The sequence below is a fragment of the Gambusia affinis genome, linkage group LG16 (genome assembly GCF_019740435.1).
Source record: "Gambusia affinis linkage group LG16, SWU_Gaff_1.0, whole genome shotgun sequence".
In the NCBI taxonomy this organism is placed as follows: Eukaryota; Metazoa; Chordata; class Actinopteri; order Cyprinodontiformes; family Poeciliidae; genus Gambusia; species Gambusia affinis.
The window spans coordinates 14,770,553-14,792,611 of NC_057883.1; the positions used below are offsets into that span (position 1 = coordinate 14,770,553).

The 22,059-nt window shown below is 38.3% G+C and overlaps 1 protein-coding gene across 4 annotated transcripts; it reads right to left on the bottom strand.

The window, feature by feature from the left end:
- Positions 1-817: 817 nt before the first annotated feature.
- Positions 818-15,159, bottom strand: nkx2.2a (NK2 homeobox 2a). 4 transcript variants are annotated; one of them, XM_044143364.1, is made up of 5 exons: positions 15,067-15,159; positions 12,728-13,085; positions 11,757-12,089; positions 2,196-2,239; positions 818-2,105 (listed from the first exon to the last, which is right to left on the bottom strand). In XM_044143364.1, the coding sequence occupies exons 1-5, from the start codon at positions 15,115-15,117 to the stop codon at positions 2,049-2,051; spliced, it is 843 nt and encodes a 280-aa protein (XP_043999299.1). In that variant the 5' UTR covers positions 15,118-15,159; the 3' UTR covers positions 818-2,048. The 4 variants fall into 4 exon arrangements, with proteins under 4 accessions (XP_043999299.1, XP_043999298.1, XP_043999296.1 ...); XM_044143363.1 differs by having other exon boundaries at positions 818-2,239; XM_044143361.1 differs by lacking the exons at positions 818-2,105; positions 2,196-2,239 and having other exon boundaries at positions 10,849-12,089.
- Positions 15,160-22,059: the final 6,900 nt, after the last annotated feature.

Genomic DNA, 22,059 nt, shown 5'->3' on the forward strand with positions numbered 1-22,059 from the left:
TTTCTTTTTTATGATGTTTTTACAAAACTAGTTTTTACTATTATTTCTTTCAGTTAATTTGATCTTAAGGTTGTGGAAAACAAAAAAGCACACAGTTGGTGCTAATTAAGATTCTCATAACACCTATTGTTCAGTGACATGGTGCTATTTTACATTGCAATCAAGTAACTACAATTGTCATAAAAATGGTGTTGATATCAAAACTAACTTAAAAGACATTTGACTTCACAATTTGATGGCTATAAATTGGACTCTGTTTCCCAAAAAAACACCTACTCTTTCTGACACTCCACCTTCAGCATGTCATCACAACAATGTTCTTCCATCATGCCCGTTACAACGGCAATATGAAGAAGTAGTTTATATTGTCACTTTCCAAAAATAATAGCCTAAGTAATTTTTGGCTAAAGTGATATTTTTGCCTAAATCATCTTTTGGCACTCTGTGGGGAAGAAACTCAGCTGGAGACTGCAGCTCTGAGGAGGAGCTTTGGGAAAATAGGCAGCACATTGTATGAGCAAGTGTTTAGGCACCGTCAAATAGCTGCCATGAGATACTCTAGGTTTTCTCCAATATACATGAAAAAATCAAAGCAACACTCAGGGAAGTCTTTAATGAGGGATAAACATTATAATTTGATCTAAATAGAAGTACTTTTTCATGTTGAATAAAAAGCCATCTACGAAACAGCTATAGGAAAAGTCAGGACCCCCCCCTCCCCCCTCGACCCCCCCCCCCCACACACACACACACACACAGTCCTACCCCCCCGAAAAAAGAAATAAAAAAACACTGTTGCACCAAATATTATTTTTAATCTTTCATATATTACACTGTTGATTCATGACACAAAAACAAGACAAAAATGAGCAACAACTGAAAGAAGTTTAAAAATGCAGTATGCCAGATCTGCAAAAAAACCTTGAACAAAAACATTTTTTTAGTATTCACATTTCAAAGTCCTTTATTTGTGTTAGTAAATTTTATAACTTGTGTATCCCATACAACTATGATGTGTTTATTCTTCCATATATGTTGAGATATTTTGTGGCTGTAGAAACATTTTTTTAAATTTCATTTTATTTTGAGTTGTAGCAGAAAACTCTAAAAGTTTGCATGCTGATTAAAAACAAAAAAGACACATGTGAGTACAATTTTAAATGTTCTTCATAACTGTAAATGCATAAAAAAACACAGGTTACATGTGTTACTTATAACATGCTTGAATTCAAACAATAATGCTTTCAGTTACAGTGAAAAGGGACATTTGTTCCAAGCAGCACAAAACACTTGAAAATTTGTTGAAGCAACAGTTTACAAAACATTGTGACATGTTAAATCATAAAAGAAGAACTTAAACAAATACCTGACAGTCTCAGAGGTCAAAATATATCAGCATTATTTCCTTACAGCAACATCTAAGCAATAAAAAACAATTGGTTTTTGACTGTTTCCCACTGTCGCATTTCACCAGACCAAATAACAAAAAAGGTGTTGCAAGAAGAAGCCTGACAAATATTCCACCAGAGCAGTGTCTGACTAATGTTATGTGGTGCTATTCTTTATCATATTGAATGGTGAGTGTATGTATGTTAGAGCCCAGCAATGATCCTCTCACAGTTGTCAGTTCTGCGTTACGATGAAAACATAGTTGCCACGGTGCCTTTGGTCCAAATATTGCTTCAATATCCCACACCACAAGGAGAATAAATAGAGAATGTGAGAAATCACAGAATCACAGAGTGGATCAAAATAGTGCAATACTCAGAAATGTCCTATCCGTTAAGCACAGTCTGCTAGAGAATATTAACATAATTACTTGTATTTATGTCCTTTAAGTGCAGCTTCAAAGCTGATGAATTTACCATGTAGCTTGAGTACGCAAAGAAAATCGGAGCAGAGTTTGCTTCATATTCTTTACATCCTTTTAAAACAGTAAGTTAATTATACAATCTCAATTGTTAAAACAGCCACATTGCTGCTCTTTGATCATCACACCCGTTGATTAAAGCACATCTGAAACAGATGACAGCTGCTCGTTATCACGCTCAAAGCCCCTGGATCCATTGGCAGTGCTGGCATCTCAAGCACCTCATGTTCATCCTCTGAAGAAGGTGAGACAATCCATTAAGGGAAAGGCATAAACACTCAACTCTGGGAACCTGATTGTTGGCGCTGCCCCCCATCCAGCCCACCTGACTGCAGCACACTGATGGGTTTATACAAGACAGCTCAAGTCCTATGAGATGGGAAATTGAAAGAAAAGAAGACAAGTGGGAGTAAGGCTGAATTGTTGAAAGGCAGAAGCACAATTTTTACCAGAACTCATACAGACTAAATATAAAAACCATGGCATTAATAATAATAATAATAATAATAATAATAATAATAATAATAATAATAATAATAATAATAATAATAATAATAATAATAATAATAATAATAATAATAATAATAATAATAATAATTATGAGTTATCATGTTTTATTCAGTTTCAAATTTGAAGAGTACATGTGTGCTGATAGAGGATGACGTCACCATATAACTAAAAAAGAAGAGTTGAATTACTCTAGACTACTTCATGAAATAATAAAACTTTTGTCTAACCAGCGCTTGCTCAAGATAAAGAGGATATAGATATATTTTTTTTCTTTTTAGTATAGTAAACCTCCACATTCTTCTTGAGCGTGTCTGGTTAAGACGTTCTATATTTTGCTGTACAAACAGTGGTGAAGCCATTTTAAAATAAATAAATAAATAAATATAGCCATTAGCTCAAGGAACTGATTGTTGGCTCACTAGTTAGTTTGGAAACAAGCTGTGCAAAGATGGACAATAATTAAGCATGGACAATGTAAAAGAGACCGGGGTGCCCTAGTGGCCCCCAAATCAAATTTTTTCTATGGCCATGTTCAACCTTGGACCAGCTCTGCTTTTACACAGATTCTGAGGAATAAATCACTTAATCATCACATATGTGGCTACTAAAAAAATAAGGCTGAGTTAAACAGTTGTGGAGCCGTTAATGGAGCCAAAACCCTCTTCATGTAGTAAATTGTGATACAGCTACAGTCAGAGCATGTCTTAAGGATGTGTGCACGGCTATAGTTGATGTCACATTCACGTACAATGACATTTGAAGGGAAACAAAAAAACACACCAAGGACACAAGACCACATAACAGTTTTGAAGATTTTTATTGATTATTGAGAAGGATGACACGAGTTTCATGCAAGCAACGATGGAGATGACAAGGAAAGAAAAAACAAATCTTTCCGAGCTCTCAGGCATTACCTTTCTGGCCAGTGTCCTCATCTTTCTGCTCGCTCTGCTGTTTTCCTAATCTCCACATTCAGCAGAGTCAAGAACCTTGACGCTTACTCCTTCTCCACAAAGATGACACTGAACTGGCTGCTGTTTGTTTCCAGCACTTTAAGCCTACTTTAAACAAGCAACCACTAATATGGAAGAACTGCACTCTCAGCGTCTTGAAGGAAATGCTGATGGCATGTTTTGTTTTGTGCAAGAATGTGATATTAGATGCAGACAGAGGGTTCATTTATTCATCCGAAGCATGATATCTTGTTTACTGACTCAGTATGTCACTTGATTCAAGTGGGGAGGACAGATTTAGATTATTTGTGTAATTTATCACTCTCTCAGCATTCTATATATAAACAGATGTGACAGAAATTATTTTATCTCTTTGTGGCTATATGTACAGCATTCCCACTCATGTCAAATAATACTGAATTTAAAGAAGTAACAGTATGGTTTTTCTCATTTGCATTTTCAGCTTTGCATTTTACTAATAGGCAAATTGAAATGAAATGAAATGAAATTTATTCGAACATGATACAAATATAAAAATAAAATAGTGCACAGTAACAAGAAGTGCATAAGAAAGAAGAGAAAATACAGATTTTTTGTTTCAGTTAACATATCATGCTCAAAATGGGGTAGGAAGAAGTGAGAACTTATAAACTCCTACCCCTAAACTATAAACTCCTACCCCTAAATTGAATTTAAGGTGAATGATTGTGGAACCTCAGTTGGAATGTGAGTTGAAGAAACTCAGATAAGAACTAATACAACTTCTGGTTTATTTTCTACATTAATATTATTGATATGAATTGAGCTGATTTGAATTTTTAAACAGATTCCTAAAATAAGCTAATATAAGAGGTAAAATGTGACTTGAAATTATGAAAGGTTAAGCGCTAAAATAACTTAAACTGATTCCAAATAATTTTTTAGCTGTACAGTCAGCTGGAAATGATCTGTGCTTGTCCCAATATTTTTCCTTTGCCTTTTTTTAAAAAGAAACTGAAGATAGTAATTCATTTTTGATAAAGACATAAGAAACACAAGTTCAATAAACTTTTAGATCTTTTCAAGCAGACTTGTAGGGTAGGCTGACCTTTTTCTTCGACAACAACAGCTAAAATGTGATGTTTATTTGAAATGACTTTGAGCTTCAGCTGGTTGTCAAGATTGACTGTTTTTAAACTTGCTAAAGCTGGATAATTAATTTTTACATCTATTTTAATAAGATGAGTTGTAAAATCTATTTTCTTGACAACCACAGATTTGAGTTACTATTAACTGGCAACAATTGTTTCAGGGTTAAGGAGCTCAGTGGCCTACAATGTTTGAGTTTAGAACAACACCTAGCTAAAATTAGATTCAAACTTACATCTTTTTTTGTCTCCAGGACAGAAACTTTCCTAACCACAAGTAACAAGTCTCATGGCAGGTCTTAGCTGCAACTAAAATGCCATGTTTATTCATAAAATGCCAACATTAAGATGTCAGCCTTATTCATTTCTGAGAGAAAAGGATGACTCAACCAATATTTTTGATGGAATTCTAAACATTTTGATAGAATCTGCCACCATAATACAATAAATAGACATAATTGATAAAATAGGGTCAATATTGAACAAACTAATAGTCTTTATTGACATTAAATAACTTTAATGGCTAGCAATAATATTTTCCAAAATCTTGTTTATAATGTATATACACTTTTTTATGTGTCCACAACATTATTTTAACTGAAAAATACTCTTAAAGTTACGTTCCAAATTGTGGCGTTTTTCATTTTACTTTGCCCACAGCAGAACAATTTCAAACAGTTGCTTAACTATAAAGTGATATTAATGCATTTGACAAGACGAAAAAGCAAAAAAATAAAAAATACAATTCCCTTTAGAGCATTTAGTCTACAAATACAATTTAATTAATTAGACACAAATTTAAGGATTATTAACTTATTTTGGAAGTGCCATAAAAGAGGCTTATCTCATTTATCTTTATTACTATTAAACAAGCTGATACTGTACACAACTTTCTTTAATAACATTCTTTGCAGGGATACTCAGTTTTTACACTGAACACAAGAAAATGCAGACAAAGGCTACCTCATTTTTTGCAAATGTTGTGAATGAACATAATGTGACAGAAGCTGCAGATACCCAGTGATGGTGTAAGGATTCATTTTCTTCTTCTGACTTCTGTTTTCCCCTGGAAGCTGCTGTCAAGCTGCAGCTCTTCTGTTGCGCTCTCGTTTAACCCTCCTGTTATGTTCACTTCTGAGATGCAACAGTAATGTTCCCGTGTCAGCTTGACCCAGGGATTTTTTTATTAATATGCAGTAGTGTCAGAATCCAAAATTTTCCCCCAAAACATTTTTGTATGTTCTCATTACTAACAATTTCAATCAATATTTATTGCAATAATGTTCAGTACCTCTCACATATAAAGGACGAATGAGGATAATTCACGTTTTTCACAAAAACAAAACAATTAGAATTTTTTTATCTTCCAGGAAAACCTAGAAAAATCTACTCTGAAAAATCAATGGGTTATACATAAAAATGATATTTTTAATCATTTTGCTGCCAGTGTGCAGTCATTCATCTGGAGCTGTATGGCCCAGTAACAATGTCCAAGTTATCTACTCATTGTTTGCTAGCATAAAGGATCATACTTGGTTTCTGCTCCGTTCAAGTGCTGATTGCAGCACTTTTGTGCAAAAGGCTCATGAGGACAACATTTCTCCCTCTTTTAGCGCAATGTGAAGAAATTGTCACAGGTTATGTTGCGAGAAAGTGAACTTGCCACCCTGATTATTCTCTAGAGCTCTTAAAGTTTCCAGCGGAAACCTTCTATGCTTGGCTGGTCTTTGCATCACCTGCTGTCTGGATTTTTTAAGCCGTCTTTGACTGGAGTTACTGCCATGCTGGTAGTCCCTGGCACAGTCTTTATTATGTTTTCTGCACACAGCTTTCTTGGCGTTTACATGGAGATGAAAATCACTGGATTTCACAATTTTTTAACATAAATATCTTGTTTGGAGGAACATGACTAGAGTTTTCATCATTTGTTTCATAATCAGAATCATCAGGCTTAGAATTGACCTCATGGTGACGGCAGCTGCTGTCAATTCCTTCTGCAGTTCAGTGATGATCAAAGATAAATCCCACCTCCTCCAGGGCTGTCACCTTTTCATTTTTGCTGGTCTTTTACTGAAAATCTGAAAATGACCAAAAAATATATGAAAAATATTTTTTCCATGTTTTTAAACTTTAGAATGGGTCAGTTTGGTCTGCAATACCACAGGAGGGTTAAAGCACAGATGCTATTTTTTTTTTTCAGCTCAGAACTCTTGTTTGGGTTGTGACTGCACCTTCCTGCTTTGATGAACTCATTTGCTTTATCTCACAAGTAAATGTTCTCTGTTTTATTACATTTAAACTCTTGTATTCAGTATGGTAGTTTCCCCCCCATTGTGTTTTGGCTCCAGTTTTCTTTCTTAAAAGTTCAAAATTAATAAAACCCAAATTATTCATTTAATATTCTGAATTTCATATTTTTATGCTTTTTCATGATGTTGTTCATGTTCATGTTGGTAACAATATGTGTCACCAAGATCAGAGGACGTTTTGGCTCCCCACCCACTCGAGATTATTTTACACATTGAAGCCCTGTTCTAGTTTTCGGTTTTTGGACAGACCTTTAGAAACTGTCTGGAAGCACTCCTGGTTATATAGCTTATGTACTATTTGTGAACAATCAACTCTTTTTCAACGCTATAATGAAGAGGTTGTTTTTATTTTATTTAATATTTATAACAGCGGTTCGAAACTGTTGGAGAACAGAAGATATACTTCCTCTCTTAACCCTGCACTCATCATGTTGAGCTGCTCTCTGTAGCTCCCGCTGTCAAACAGTAATGGCTCAATGAGGCCACCTGCAGGTATGAATGAGCCTAGCGATGCTGAACGGAGATGGTGCAAAAAAGATGCTGCTGCCTTGACGCCGTTTGACCTGTATTGCAGCCTAAGCGGGACTGTGCGTCACTAAATGAATATGCAAATTACACAAATTACATCAGTCAGCTAGAAACTCCTCACCAGATCAAAAAGCATCCTTATCTGTTAAATATCGATTTAAATTTTAGATTTTTTTTTTTGTTTAATATGGCAAGTGCTGACTAATACTCTTCTTTGTTTATTGAGAGCGGACCTTTTTTCTCATTTCATCGCTTTTGTTCACTGTGACGATTCCCTCCATCTTTGTCTCCCTATCCTATTGCGCCACACCGTGGAGATGCCCGGAGCTCCTCTTCTCCACCGCTCTCTCCCTCCAACGTTTTCCAAGCGTGAGCTGCAAACTCCACTAATTGCTCGTGGACTGTTTACGTCCTGTCTGGTTTTGTTTTGAAGAGCGATATGATTATGCTCTCAAGATCCATAACAATGTCATAAACCGCAATCATGCACTTAAAGCGGCAGTCAAGTTTGTTTCTATGTGTGTTCATTAAAGGGAGAGAGAGAAAGAAAAAGACAGAGAGAGAGAGAGAGACGCAGAGAGAGAGAGAGAGAGAGGGGTGGGGGTGGTGGGGGGGGGGGGGTGCACACTAATTTCAACAGTTGGAATTTAGTTGCAGTAATTTGCAGTGATGGAATTAGAGGATGCTGGAGGACGTTCGCAGGTAAAAGCAGCAGGACTCCAACCACAGATCTCTGCTTCCATCTTGTGGCGGTCCACCGCAACAGTCTCCGCTCCCCTCTCACTTCCTTAATATCTGCACCACCGTGGCGAATCTAATCTGGATCTTCTCTAAAGGCAATAAAACCCAGATCGCTTCCTTTAAATGAAAAAAAAAAGAAAAAAAAAAGAGGCGCCGCTTATTATAGCTTTGAAATCCTCGTTTACGCGGCGATGTGCACGATAGAGAAATGATTCATGTGGAGGTTCAAACGTGCAGGATGACGAGGATCCACGAGTGTCCCGAGTGCACATTTCCTCCAGTATTGCATGGTGGCAAGGTGTATAATAGCGTTATCCACGCAGGTTGAACTACAAGATGCTTGTTTTAAAATCGTAGTGCTTTATCCCCTCAAGCAGCCAAAAGCAATTTCCGATAAATGTGACCCTGTTACAAAGCTACAGAAGGAGTTAAGTTATTTCCTGCAGAGTTAATACCAGCACAAAGGCGAACAAGTTGCGAGTTTAACGTTTCCGTTTTTGCTTTGTTTTAGGGTAAATGCAAAGTTTGACTGGATTGCATCTGTTCAAATCTGTAGATTTTTTTTCTTTTCTTCTTTTTTTTTCTTTTTAAAATATTAATCATTGTGCGTATTTTTTTTTTGATAACTTTACGGATAATTACCAGATTTTCCAAGAGATGTGCGCATCAGTCAGCAAAACACCTGTCATTTATCCCAGATTTTTTTTTTTTCACGGAAAAACATCTGCATCTTCCAGATCACTGGATTCATAACACACACACACACGCACACACACACACACACGCACACACACACACGCACACAGAGAAAAAAAAAATCAAAATGCAAATGAATGCTCCTAACATTAATCAGTTTGTCTGTAATTGCTCCCCGCATACAGCAAATTCCTTGCAACTCAGAGCAGGAGCAGAAAAATAGGACTTCCAACATTTATTTTTGGTTGTTTTTAGAAGAACAGCTGGGCACCTTTTTAAATTGAAGTGTCATTTTGTTTCTTCATCTACAACCAGGCCTCAGCGAGATTGACCACAAACAGGGCCGATCACTGTCCAGAATTAAAAAAAATACTTTTTGCGCTACTTTTTTTTTTGTCAGACAATAATCACCCTTTGACGTTCTAGAAAGAGGGGATGGAAGGCAAAGAGAAATGAGAAGGCTGTTGTTGGCATAGCTCTATCAAGGAAGAAGGACTCCCTGTTACGCGTGAATAGGGCTTCTCTTTTTTGCCTCCTCGACCAGAATAGATATAGCACGAATTTTGAATTCGTTTTTCTTTGAGAAAGAGAGGGAGAGAGAGACAACAATGCTTTACTTGAGAGCTTGATACAATTTGGAGGCTTGTGAGAGAGATCCTTTTCTCCTCTTCCGAACCCAGCTGCCCATATGGGACGCAACGTGTGCAGCAAAGATCACAATGGCACCAAGTGACAGGCGGGGGACAAAAAGCCCAAAGGATTCATCTCCCTGACTCTGAACAGCACCGAGGAACTCTGTCTATCTGCGCTGTCTGCGTCTCCACTCGTGCTGCTAGTTAATATGCACGCCTCTAACACGCAGCACAACCAAGGCCTGCGTCCGCTATTGTCTTCCTTTTTTTTTTTCTTTTCTTTTTTTTTTTTAAACTGCCTTGTGTACTGTATTGTGTAGCGATGGAGTCAGGTGGATAGAATTCAACGAGTGAAAGCCAGGAATCTTGTTTTACTTACAAGTTTTTAGATTATTCTTAAAAAAGAGATTACATCCATTTTGTACGAGCATCTTTAATCAGTTTTTTTTCTTCTCCCTAAAAATCTTTAGATAGCACTTCTAATAAATGCGTACCGTACAGATTTACATTTTACAATAAATTGTTTGTTTAATAAATTATTATCACGTCTTTTTTTCAGTAATAATAAAACATGTCATAAAGTTGCTTATTTGTTTGACCTACAAGCTCAACCAGTGTTGAAACAGAAAAGGCTTTTGAGTTTGCCCCGCACACCCCTTCTTTCACAAAAGCAGTAGCCCCCCCTGAGACTGGATTCTGTAAATAATTAGCAAATCTGGCCTAATTTAGCTGTTTGTTCGGTGATGATAGGGGCGAGCCTAACATCTGCTGGTTAGAATTTTGTCCCGGGACAAACAACAAAATGCATAGATTTTTCTACTGGGGGTTATCATATTTACCCAAGATATTGAGCGGAGTCTGATAATCCACAGTGTGCTTCGCAGTTACCCATTTGCGATTCCCACAGCAAGGAAAACACCGTCTGCAAGTCTAGAATATGTTCTAATGTCAAGGGTGAAATCTAATGTCTGAAAACGATCGTGTGGGGAAAAACCAAACAAACAAACAAAACCAAACAAAACAAAACAAAAAACTTTATCACACGACTATGCCCCAAATTTCAGTTGTTAAACCAAGACAGCACACTGATTGCCCCAGCTCTATTTGCTGTTCAGCGCTTAATAAGATAACAAAACATTTATTGCATTAAATAATTGCTTTCCCTCCGCTGTATGCCACTCTACAGCCAAGGCCGGGGGTGCTGACAAAAAGGAGTGCTTTTGACTCAAAAGCTTCTTGTGTGGAGAAGCCCACTTATATTAAGTGAGTGGATTTTAGTCCCATTTCACAAGTGACTTTAGGCTCTTTATGGGCGAGGTGTTCGGACAGAGAAAAATATTCCTCGGATTAAATTTGACTAAATGGGGAAAAAAGAGTTGAAGTGCGCTGGAGATTTATTCCCATTCTGCGCCACAAGCTAGTATTTGGCTCTCTCCGCCCTTCTACAGATGAAATCGACGGGACACTTATCAAAACAAAGCCTCATTTCAGTCATATTTTATTTAAAAGTTATTACTTTAAAAATGAAGATATTTGTCCATTTTTAACTGCGGCGTCAGCACGGATCATTTTACACATCTCACAGCATGTTCGCAAAAAAATAAATTTGGAAATTTAAATCCCGAGCTGCGTCCAAATGCACCACCTGACTGCAAATATTTACAAGGAAGAAAAACAAAAACGGCTGAAAACTTGCCAGTGTTTATTCATGGCCATAAATATTTTTTTCGGTCCATAAAAGAAGCAAGAAATTAAAAATTTTCTATAATTATAAAGTGGTTCGCACGTGCTGATAATAACACGAAGGGACAAGAGGGGGAAAAAAATAATAAAAATAAAAAGTAAAACATCTCTACAACCAACACACAACATACTTTACAAAAAAATATGTCACAAGAAGAGCATTGACATTTCTTAATAAAATCTATAAGGGAGAGGTTTGGACCCAGTTCTCTTAACGAAAACATGTAAACACGGCGCACACATGAGCCCCGAATAAAAATGGTAGTAGTATATATATGAGTCAAGCTGCAAAAATGAAAAGTCTTTTGTGTTTTTTGTTTTTTCTTTTTTTCTTTCTTTCTTTCTTTGCGGTGAAACACCCTACATCCCACCCTCCAAACCAAGTCTCTATAATTTTTCTCACCAAGTCCACTGTTGCGTTTGCACCAAGTGATGTGCTGTGGGGAACTGTGGTGTGGCCGCGGCGCCGTACTGCGCGTTATACTGCATGTGTTGGAGCGACTGAGCGCTATACGCCGAGAAGGGAATCCCGGCCTGAAAAGTGGCCGCCAAGTCCTGAGCTTTAAGAGTGTGACAAGGCTTCCCATCCCTGACTAAGACGGGCACGGCCACCCGCCGAGGAGAAGGGAGGTGGGTCACTTCCATACCTTTCTCGGCCCGGGCTCTCTTCATCTTATACCGGTGATTCTGGAACCAGATCTTCACCTGGGTCGGGGTGAGACGGATGAGGCTGGCCAAGTGCTCCCTCTCTGGGGCGGACAGGTACCTCTGTTGCCTGAAGCGGCGCTCCAACTCATAGGTTTGCGCCTTGGAGAACAGCACCCTCCTTTTCCGCTTCTTGCCCGAGTCGCTGCCGCCGCTGCTGGACGTCTCCTTGTCGTTGTCGGGGGATTCGTCGTCCGCAGACGGCTCCGGAGACTTGGCCGAGTCCTGAGAGCTGGCGGACAAACCGTGCACTGCGACAAGAAACGGGAGAAACACTGTCAAAATGTTATGTCGGGAAGTTTTCAGAGAGATTTCTTACAAACACAGAGTCCATTAAGTGATTAGTAAACATTCAGGAGGCGTTTTCAATATGAACTGGGGAGCAAATGTCTACCATGCATGTTATGATTTAGAACTCTTAGAACTCCATAAAGATAGAAACTGGGAGATATTTTGATCAAATGTAACTCAAGAAACTAATATCAGAGTAGAGCATTGTTCCAAAAAGGCAAAATAGTCCAGACTTTCCAAGAAAACAGAGAAAGTCAGTGAAGCGTGAAAGGTGCATTGTCTTCTTAACCGTTACTTCACAATTTAACACTCTGGTTTTACACCAAAAGAAAAACTGATGCTGGAAATAAAGCAGACAGAAATTCAATTCAAGCTCCTTTGTTTTTTTTCCCCCTGTTTATTGTTATTCGAACAGTCATTGCAAAAGCAGAGTGCCTTAAGCCTTAACACTGCATGCATTTTCTAAGACGAGCAGTACACTGTGCATAAGGATGAACAGTGCACGCTACCCAAGGGCATCCTTAGGGCGCAATATGAGCATGCATGCAATCAATTATCATTTAATTTACCCGCATTGGATCAAAATGACAAAATAAAGAAGGGGATATATGAGTCTACTTACATGAATATTGAATACTGTCCGTAGTAGCGAGCCATCGTGTGTAGGGATTGTCAGTACTGTCATAAAAGGGGTTCTTTAAAGGTAGATTCTGAACGTTTTCTAGAGGACTTTGCACCAAAACTCCACCGTTTTTCGTCGTGGATGCGGTCTCTGATCCCTCCGTGTCTTCTTCCGCTCCGGTGATAGATCCGTCCTCGTCATTCGTGTCAGGAAGGTCCAAAATGTCCTTTACAGAAAAGCCCGTCTTTGTGTTGGTCAACGACATATTCTGGTAGGGGGGGAAATATGCAGGGAAAAGTTGCTTGCAGCAGCTTTCTTTTCGTAACAATCCGCTGTTGTGAGAATAGGAAAAAAAAAACTAATAAGGAGAGAAAAAAAAGCAGAGAAAAAAATGTGGATGAGTAAGTATCGCTCTACGCTGAAGTACAGTCAAAACAGCCTCTGTGGATAACCATCGCCTATGAGCAAAGCAAGAAGCAGTGGATTCGGTCTCTGTAAGTCCAGGAAGGATGCCAAAGTGGCTGAAGTGCTATATGCGGCTCATGGATACTGTGCTACTGCTGGGTGCTAGAGGGAAATAAGCCATTACCTTGTCCTGATCAGTCCATATAAGGTTGGTCTCAACACATGAACCTGCAGTGAAAAAGCATTAAAAAACGCGAAAGGTTGGCCACGTGTGGGCGGGTCTTAGGAGTCAAGTGGATGAAGACAGTGTTTGCAGATGTGAAATTGTGGGTTTTGGGGAGATCCGAGCCTCTACCATTGGTGCTTCAGAGCATGATGAGTGGTATAACGTGTCAATTAATTACAAAGACGGGGAGGGCCTTTTTTACACCCTATTTACATACAAAGAACCTCCAAGTAGCTTTATTCTCACAATATTTAAAAAGGCCCGTTCTTACAAATTGAGCCAAGTGAAGCTTTCGCCTGTTACTTTTACAGTATAAAAAATAAAATTACTCATAATTTCATAATTTCTGAATGGGTGGGACCATTGTGTTTTAAAAGCAAACAAACAAAAACAAAAAGAAAAGAAAAGAAAAGAAAAGGACTCGTTTAAATAGTGGATAATTTATGTAAACCTTTTACGCCAATATTTTTGCTATAGCTTAGGGCAAGAGGATGTGTCGAAACTAAACCAAGACGCTAAACATGCATTTAAGGCTAATCTGTAATAATAATAATAATAATAATAATAATAATAATAATAATAATAATAATAATAATAATAATAATAATAATAATAATAATAATAATAATAATAAATTATTTTATTTGTGATGGTTCATATTGTGAAAAACTTACACACCTTTCTTTTTCATTGCATTTCTTTCATGATAAATCTCTCCAGTGTGATATTTACTTTTAGCCTGTGTAGCTCCATTTGAGTTGCTCCATCTTGCTTCTTTTCTTCCCCCTTGTGAAATCTGAGTATCATTGTTGCTTACTTTATTTTCCTGCCCTCCAAGACTTCCCCCTCTACCCCCCTTTTCGCTCTCTTCCCTCAGCCTCCCTCATGCAGTAGGGCTATATGTGATGTGGGTGACAATGTTGCGGCGTTTTTCAGCAGGTCCTCTGCGCATCCTGGGTGGTCGGGCCCGGGCAAACACAAATACAAACCGATTGCTAAGCTGCAGACAATGGGGGAAATGTAGACAAATGTCCGGCTCCCGTTGGAAGCTTTTGTCCGGCTGCAGTTTTTGCATTTATTTCAGGGCCCGAAATAATGGATGATTGACGCCCCGCGCACAATGCTTTCTAACTGTTTGGAATAAATCTGAGATTGTTCGTAGTTGTCATGGCATTCAACTGCTTTCAATGGACTATCTCTTCATTCAATTCCAGGATCCTTCCACAATATTAAGGAAAGTCCTTCATCTCAACATACACACATATTGCTTGAACACACGGACTTAGGAACACAGTCTGTCTCCTTTACGAAAGCAGCAACTATTGTGTCTTTTTAGTTCCTTGTAGCTCAGCAGAATGTATCAGAAGAGCCAATCAAACTATTAAGCTATATTATTATTATTATTATTATTATTATTATTATTATTATTATTATTAATAATAATAATAATAATAATAATAATAATAATAATAATAATAATAATAATAATAATAATAATAATAATAATAATAATAGTTTAGATATTGCCTTCAATCACTCTTTGTTCTCAGAGTAGAAGATTGGCCTGAGGTAAATATTTTACCGGACTGACAGAATTAATCACAAGTCTCAACATCCCACAAAGACTCCTTTGAGCCGAGAGGGCTGCATGGACAAACTGGAGCTGAGCCTGAGCCTCTCTATGCTGGGGGAGAGAGAGGTTACTGACCTGATCCAGCGAGTAATGCTGCACAGCTAAATCCGAACTGTGAAGGGACATGCAACCCACAGCAGACACCCAGGGAGCTTCACGCGTCACGGGGGAACGGCCCCGGCAGGCGGCATGGGACTCAATCCGCGCACCTCATCAGGAAACTCACTTGGCCCATGCGGGGCTTTATTTTGCTGAGATTTACTCAGTGCCTTAAAAAGTACGTGGAGCCAAATCAGGGTATGTTTGAGCACGCAGGGTTGTCACCCGTGACATCCCGCGACGATGGCAAGGAAAGAGGTGGGGGGAGTAGCAGTGGGTTTTTGGTTTAAGGCACTGGGCTGCAGACTGTGCTCAGTTGCTGGGGATATACCAAGCTGCTATTTGATCAATTGAGCCGAGGGTTTCCTAAAGAAAAGGTAAATGTGCACTGGCTAAGTGGACGCACTCCACTTGGAGAGCCTATCGCACTGTGTTTACCTGTTTACTTTCGCAGGTAGTTCAAACAGGCCTCTCGCTTCTGTGACAGTGGCCAGTTATTTATTTTTTTAATTTTTTTTAGTTTTTGGCTGAAGAGGACGTCTTTGCGAGAAAATCGCTTCCAGTTTAACATATAAGATATTGAACGCGCAAAAGTTGCATTTAGAATATATATATATAGGCTATATTAAAACGAACATAGTAACAAGTTGTTAATTTTGTGCAAATTGCAATACAATGTAACAGATACGTGCTGCGTTTCTCATGGCCTTTTTCTTTTTCACTGTAATTAGGGATGGAAAGAAAATTAAAGGCAGTCTGCGTCACAGTCTCAAAGTTAAATTTGCAGCTATATCTCTGTGAAGACCGTTCGACTCCTCACACAATATAATGCTTAGGAAGGGCCTCTCAGGTGCAGATGTGTCAGGATTTAGAGGACAATGACAGGTGCAAAGTTGCTGTATTATATCACTTCGCTGCAGAATGCACAACATTTCTCAAATGACTTTGTGTGCAGCAAACTGCTCAGAGTGCATGCACAAGAGCAATCTGTTTTAGTTTTTGTTGTTTCTTCGTTTGTTTCATGTGATCATTCCTGCTGTCACTATGCTAAAACCATTGTTCCCATCTTAATGTTAACTGCAGAGCAGACTGGATCAGTGTTCAAGCTCGTCGTGTTTTCATTCAATGCAATATTCATTCAAAAAACAATTAATATTTTGGACAAATCCTCCCTCAAAAAAGGATGATTATAATAATAATATATATAAAAACTTGAATCTAGGCTCATTAATTATAATTCCCTCCTAAAAATTCATGCCCACGATTGTTCTCAAATAAGTAAAGAAAGGGGGTTTTATATGCCTGATTGAATACATCTTTCGATTGAAAGCGCAAATAAGAATGCCGCAGGAGGATCCATAATAATGTTGATCAGTGCTTCCCTTTTTAATCGCTGAGTTCCAGCGTGTTGGGACGCCTGAGGGAAGGAGTTGGGCTTTGATAAAGGTAACCCCGCCTGCCTCAGGGCAGCCTTGATAAATGTACAGAGTGACAAGCCCTCCTATGATTAAAAGCCAATATATTAAAGGAAGGTAAAGTCGGGTGCTGCTTTATTTATGGCGGCCAAGATGGCCTGGGGACACTTTGCTTCAGGGTAAGATTTTTTTTTTTTACGTTTTTATTGCTCTGAAAGCCAACCTTCTTTCCCTTCCAGGCAAAAAGAAAAAAAAAAAAGCTTTATTCGTCTTCCTTTCTATAATGATTAAACATGTCACTGCGAGATTATGGAGTCGCGCCCATGACCCGAGGAGATGCCTTCATTTGTTAAACCACCAGTTTATTTGTAACGCCGAATTTCATGCCACGCTGAGCCATTTGCCCTAATCTTTCCCCTGTGTGTGTAAAGACGAATCGCTGAAAAAAAGACGATTATTATTTTTTAATCACTTACATTTTTTTAGTGTCGCACTGGCACTGGCACTTATGGGGGCGGGGGGACTCAGATTCCTATTCAAAGGGGCAACCATTACTTGTAACAGGGCGATATTAATGCCATAAGAAACAACACACCAAAAAGTATTGAAATAAAATTAAATTTCTTCTTTAGGACGGTTTGGTGTGGCTGCTTCTGAATGGCACGAGAAACAAGATAACTTATCCTCCTTGTGAGTTGTCTTGTTTGTGAGAGTGGTAATAACATTAACAGCTGTTGACATCTGTAGAGCTCTAGCGGTCTCTACCGGTAAAATTAAGAAACAACAGGGGGTGAACATTAGATTAAACAACTTGAAGGAAACAGTATGTCGGTTGTACAGGCGCATAAGGCAGTAGGTGGTGAGGTTGTGGTCATTAAACTGCACAAGGCGCATTATTTTGTTTTATGTTTCATCATTCATTTAAAGAAACTATCCAGTGGTATAATTTTATTTCACTAACAGTTATACAATACAATGCAGTACATTATACAGCTGGGTTATAAAGTCTTGATCTCCACTTTGTAAAGTTTTCAAAGAACTGAATAAAGAGGGAAAAAAGTCATTTTTCTTTCACTATATCTGACTTGATTATACCACAAAGAGGGGCGGGGGGATTTAACTAATATCTTATGTCTTAGTATGGTGGGAGAGCAACTTTTGTTTTAAATTGAGATATTTAACTCATCTTATTAATTAATCAAGTCCATTAATCAATTCAGCATTCTCAAATAAGGACAAAATTGATTTCAAACGAATGAAAAAAAAGAACAAATAAAAATCAAATAGAAAACAATGAAAATGTGTCCAAACATACTTTCAATCACTTCGTCATGTTTTGTCAAAAGATGCATGTGAAGATGAATATTTTTTAGAGGCATAAATCCTATCTTGATTAAGTTATAATTTAGCAAAAATAATCCAGAAACCTGACGCTCATTGTTCCAGGTAACAACCTATCTCCAAAGTTAAGTTGATTAATTACAGAAAAAAGTCTGAATAATAACATTAAGGTGCAATTGCATTTTGAGTTACTTAAATTGGGACTCTAATCTAAATCTCTAAAAGAACTTTTTATTTTGTACTTTTGCAGAAAGCCTGCTTTTCTTTTATCTGCATAAAAGAGTTATTTTTGTTTGTTAGGATTAGGCTTTACTTTTGTTGTAGGTTTGCCCACATCATTAGCCTGGAGAACCATTAGCCTTCGAAGGTGCAGGCCACTCTGATCTCCACAATAATGCCCAACCAAGCATGGACTCCTCAGGTGAGTGCGTAATGATCACCAGTAGCTACTATGCCCTAAAACCACGGGCCAATAACAAACACAGGTTGGCCAAAGACAGAATGAAAACGCAGCCTGATCAGGGTCTTCTTATCAAGGTGTAGCTCAAAATTATTGATAAAAGAAAACAGAAATACTAGACAAAGAGAAGCAACTGTCTCCGTGAAGATGTATCTTCACAAGTGACGGTGTGCAAAGCTGACTGGAGCAGCCAATGCGCTTACCTAAACTGGAAGGTGTCTCTGTGTTGGCAGCGTTAGGACAGCGCAGCAGAGTTAATGAAATATCTCCAAATGGGAGTCAGGAGTGCGTGCAGAGATAAGCCTGATGTGGTTTATATACCCAGAAAGCAAGTGCTCCTCTTCTCATATTGTCAAAGAGCGTTTGCATAGCTGGCCAAGTGGCTGTGCACTTGCTGACTCGCTAACATTGTGCGGTGTTTGTTTTCCCCCTTGGTGTGACGTGAGACAAAATATTGGCCATATGTTCATCTGCAATAAATTGGCCCTGAGCGCAAACACAACATCCCCCTCCAGAACACGGTGCTTTTAAACCCACATGGCAAGTTTTCTCCTTTCGAGATGTTTTTGGGGGACACGGAACTATTCGGTGCGCAATGATGGTAAATGATATTGTCACAACAGCTTGTTTTAAGAGATAATTGTACGTCTATGGAAGCGCTGCCGGTTGGTCTTTAAGCCGCCACCTATTATTCCTCACCCAGGGCGCTCTAATAAATCGCTTGGTAACCAAGAAGCGGCGCAGTCTAAAGAGCAGATGTGGCATATTATCCACACCACAGTTGCGTTTACATTAGATACCCTGATCCAATGATTGATAACCAGGTCAGCTCCCAGGAGGGACATGCGACTAACACATACTGGCAACATCCACAATGGAAACACCTGGAACAGAGAGACAAGCAGAGTTTATTATTATTATTATTATTATTATTATTATTATTATTATTATTATTATTATTATTATTATTATTATTATTATTATTAATAATATTAATTTTTTAATAACAGTCAATCAGTCAAACAGTGTTGATGTGTGTTAAAACACATTTTGATAATTCAAGTCGACTTTCCAGGGGCTTTTTCTCCTATTTTGCTAACTACAATATCTTTTTACCCAGTTCTGCTTAATGCACATCTACCTGTTATGGGAGTATTATCACATTTAGAAAGAAATGTAAAATTTGGAATGTTTTTTCCAAGCTAAAATAGGTCTCCTTAAGTCAATTTCACACCTGTTGCTTCTAAAGATGAGCAGAGGAGAGGCCACTTTTTTTCTTTTTTCTGTGTGAATATTGCCTCATGTGTGTAAAGATGATGGCGGGGAATGCAGGTAATCGTCCAGGCAGGAAGAAGGCAATATGAGGCAAACACCAATTGTGCAATAATGACACGTTGAGAGTGAATACCTCAAATCAAGACAATGATTTTATTGTGGGCAACCTGGAATCTATGCATGATGATAATGGCGTTGCCTAGAAGAGCAGGAGCGGCCATCAATCAATAGAGAATATACTACTGATGGGTTTTTTGCTGGGCCACTTTGCTGATGAAAGACAGAGATTATCATGCCCACTACTGCTGTCTTCAAGAGTATCACTAAGATGCTGAGAATACATATAAATAAATTGGCCTCATACCTTCTTTGAAATTCCACATTAAGGCAAAGGAGTTTGCTAGAGTTGGAATGTATTCATGAGGTTGAGACAAATGTGAAAAAAGGTTTTCCACTCAGTGGCTCTGTGAATGCCCCAGCGCTGTTTGAGATGTGCCACAAGTGCTCTAGGTGCTAAATACAAGCCCTCCTGCAAAAGGATGGGTAAGATAGGCCTTGTGGTTAAGCTATTATCAATCCCAGGCCCAGAGCTTGATGACTAACATACTTCAGATGTGGTTAATGGCTTTGTAAGAACATTGATGCCACAGCTATTCTGAAATCAATCAGTTCAAGTTTTAATGTATCGACTGCTTAAGGAGGACTAAAAGAGGGCAAGCGTCTCGACACACAAATGCAGGAATGGATGAGGTTGATTTCACCAGGAAGATGCACTTTGAAAAAAAAAAAAAGTTTAATTAAACCTGAGGACACACTTGTTCTCGTACGCGATCATAGCCAGACCTATCAGCATGAAAGGCTTGGGTAATTTTTTCTCACAAAATACATGCACTCACCGAGGTTTAGATCGCAAAGTCCTCTGCATTAAGGTGAGTAGATGGCAGTTTTTAGCTCTTAGTAAGAGGAACTGAGTTGCTTTCCAACAAAGTGCCCAATTCTGCACAGTTGTGAAAAAGCCCATCTCTCAAATGACAACAGAACATTGTGAATTTGAGGAGCAGTTGAGTGCAGGGTGATGAAACTTAACATTTTTGCCCTGCTATTACAAACTGAGGATGAAGAGAAGAAACAGAACAATGAGTGTAAAAGTGGTGAATTCTGTCCAAGTGTTAACTGAGTGAAAGAAACAAAAAGTTTGTCAAGGGCACTCATGAAATGTCTGGCATTTTCCATCAAAATATCAGATTTATGGGTTGCTTGGAAGGGTTTTGTGGGCATTACTTGACATGAATAACTTTATACTTGAATATCTCTTTTTCAGAGCTAAGCCTTTGGTGCGAGGTCAGAGCTCAGCCTTGAGGAGCCATATAGCCATTTGTAAATGCTGCTGCTAAGTTCACGGGCCAGCCGGCATGTTCTGTAAGCCTGTTGGTCCCTGTGGCATGCAGTTATAAAAGAAAAGGCCCTGTCTGGGTAAGATGTGTGAAAACCTTTTAGCCACAAATAATGATGAAGACCAAAAATAATCACAATCTTCTCTTAAGAACCATCAGACTGAGTCAGATGTCATTAGAAATCCAGGATAATGTGGATGCTATAGCTGCAGAAATCCAAAGACACAAATGAAGAAACTGGCTGGATGTATCCTTCAAGACATACTTGCTGTAAGTACTGTTAACAAATTGAAAAGCATGAACCAGATTTATGTCTCTGAAGCTGCCTTGATCTTAGACAGCTTTATTATTATACACTTATGCGGCTTCAACAAGCAAAAAGGTCTCCTAAAGGTGTCAATTCCAAAGCTGTGGACTTCAATTATCTTTCAAGGTGGAAACATTATATTGCTGTTATAACAACTGTAGTGTAAATCAACTATGAAGATTTCACCTTTAATTTCCAGAAACTCTCTGATCTCCAGCCCATTTCAGCTAATCAGCTGAAATCAACTCTTAGTTCAACCGAAATAAACCATGTTTCTCATCCTAAGATGTTTTTTTTCTATACTCTTTAAATAGTTTGGGTAAAATCTCCCACTGACAATTTCTGCTGTTAGCATTAAAGAACAACACTGCATTTAACAAACTTTAGACTCCCGTTAACATATAGGACGTTTGTTAGGAGGGACTTTAAGCTCTCCTGGTGGACCAAGTCCAAAAAGAAGTCAGCTTAGGAGTGGATGTAAAAAGGCCTTGCAAAGCAAATCTTCTCCAATTTTTTCTTTGGCTAGAGCTCAGAGCTATGGTTGCATTTCATGTTTTGCTAAAAGATCAGGTTAAGTTATTCAGTTTTTTTTAAGGATGTCCTTCTAAGAGTTTCATTCTCAGTGACTTTTTTCAAGCAGGTCACCTGGTTCTGAGGTGACCTGCTAATTAAAACCATTTAGATAAATGTTTTTTATGAGATTATTTTATATTTTTACAATGTAAAAATCATGGTATTTTTACATGAGGACTCTCCTGATGTCAGGAGAGTCCTCCA

Coding starts and splice junctions, on each gene's coding strand:
- nkx2.2a (XM_044143361.1), bottom strand. CDS start 15,117: ATGTCCCTTCACAGTTCGGATTTAGCTGTGCAGCATTACTCGCTGGAT. Junction 13,086..15,066: donor AGCATTACTCGCTGGATCAG/GTCAGTAACCTC, acceptor TCTCCTTATTAG/TTTTTTTTTTCCTATTCTCA. Junction 12,090..12,727: donor GGACAGTATTCAATATTCAT/GTAAGTAGACTC, acceptor ACATTTTGACAG/TGTTTCTCCCGTTTCTTGTC.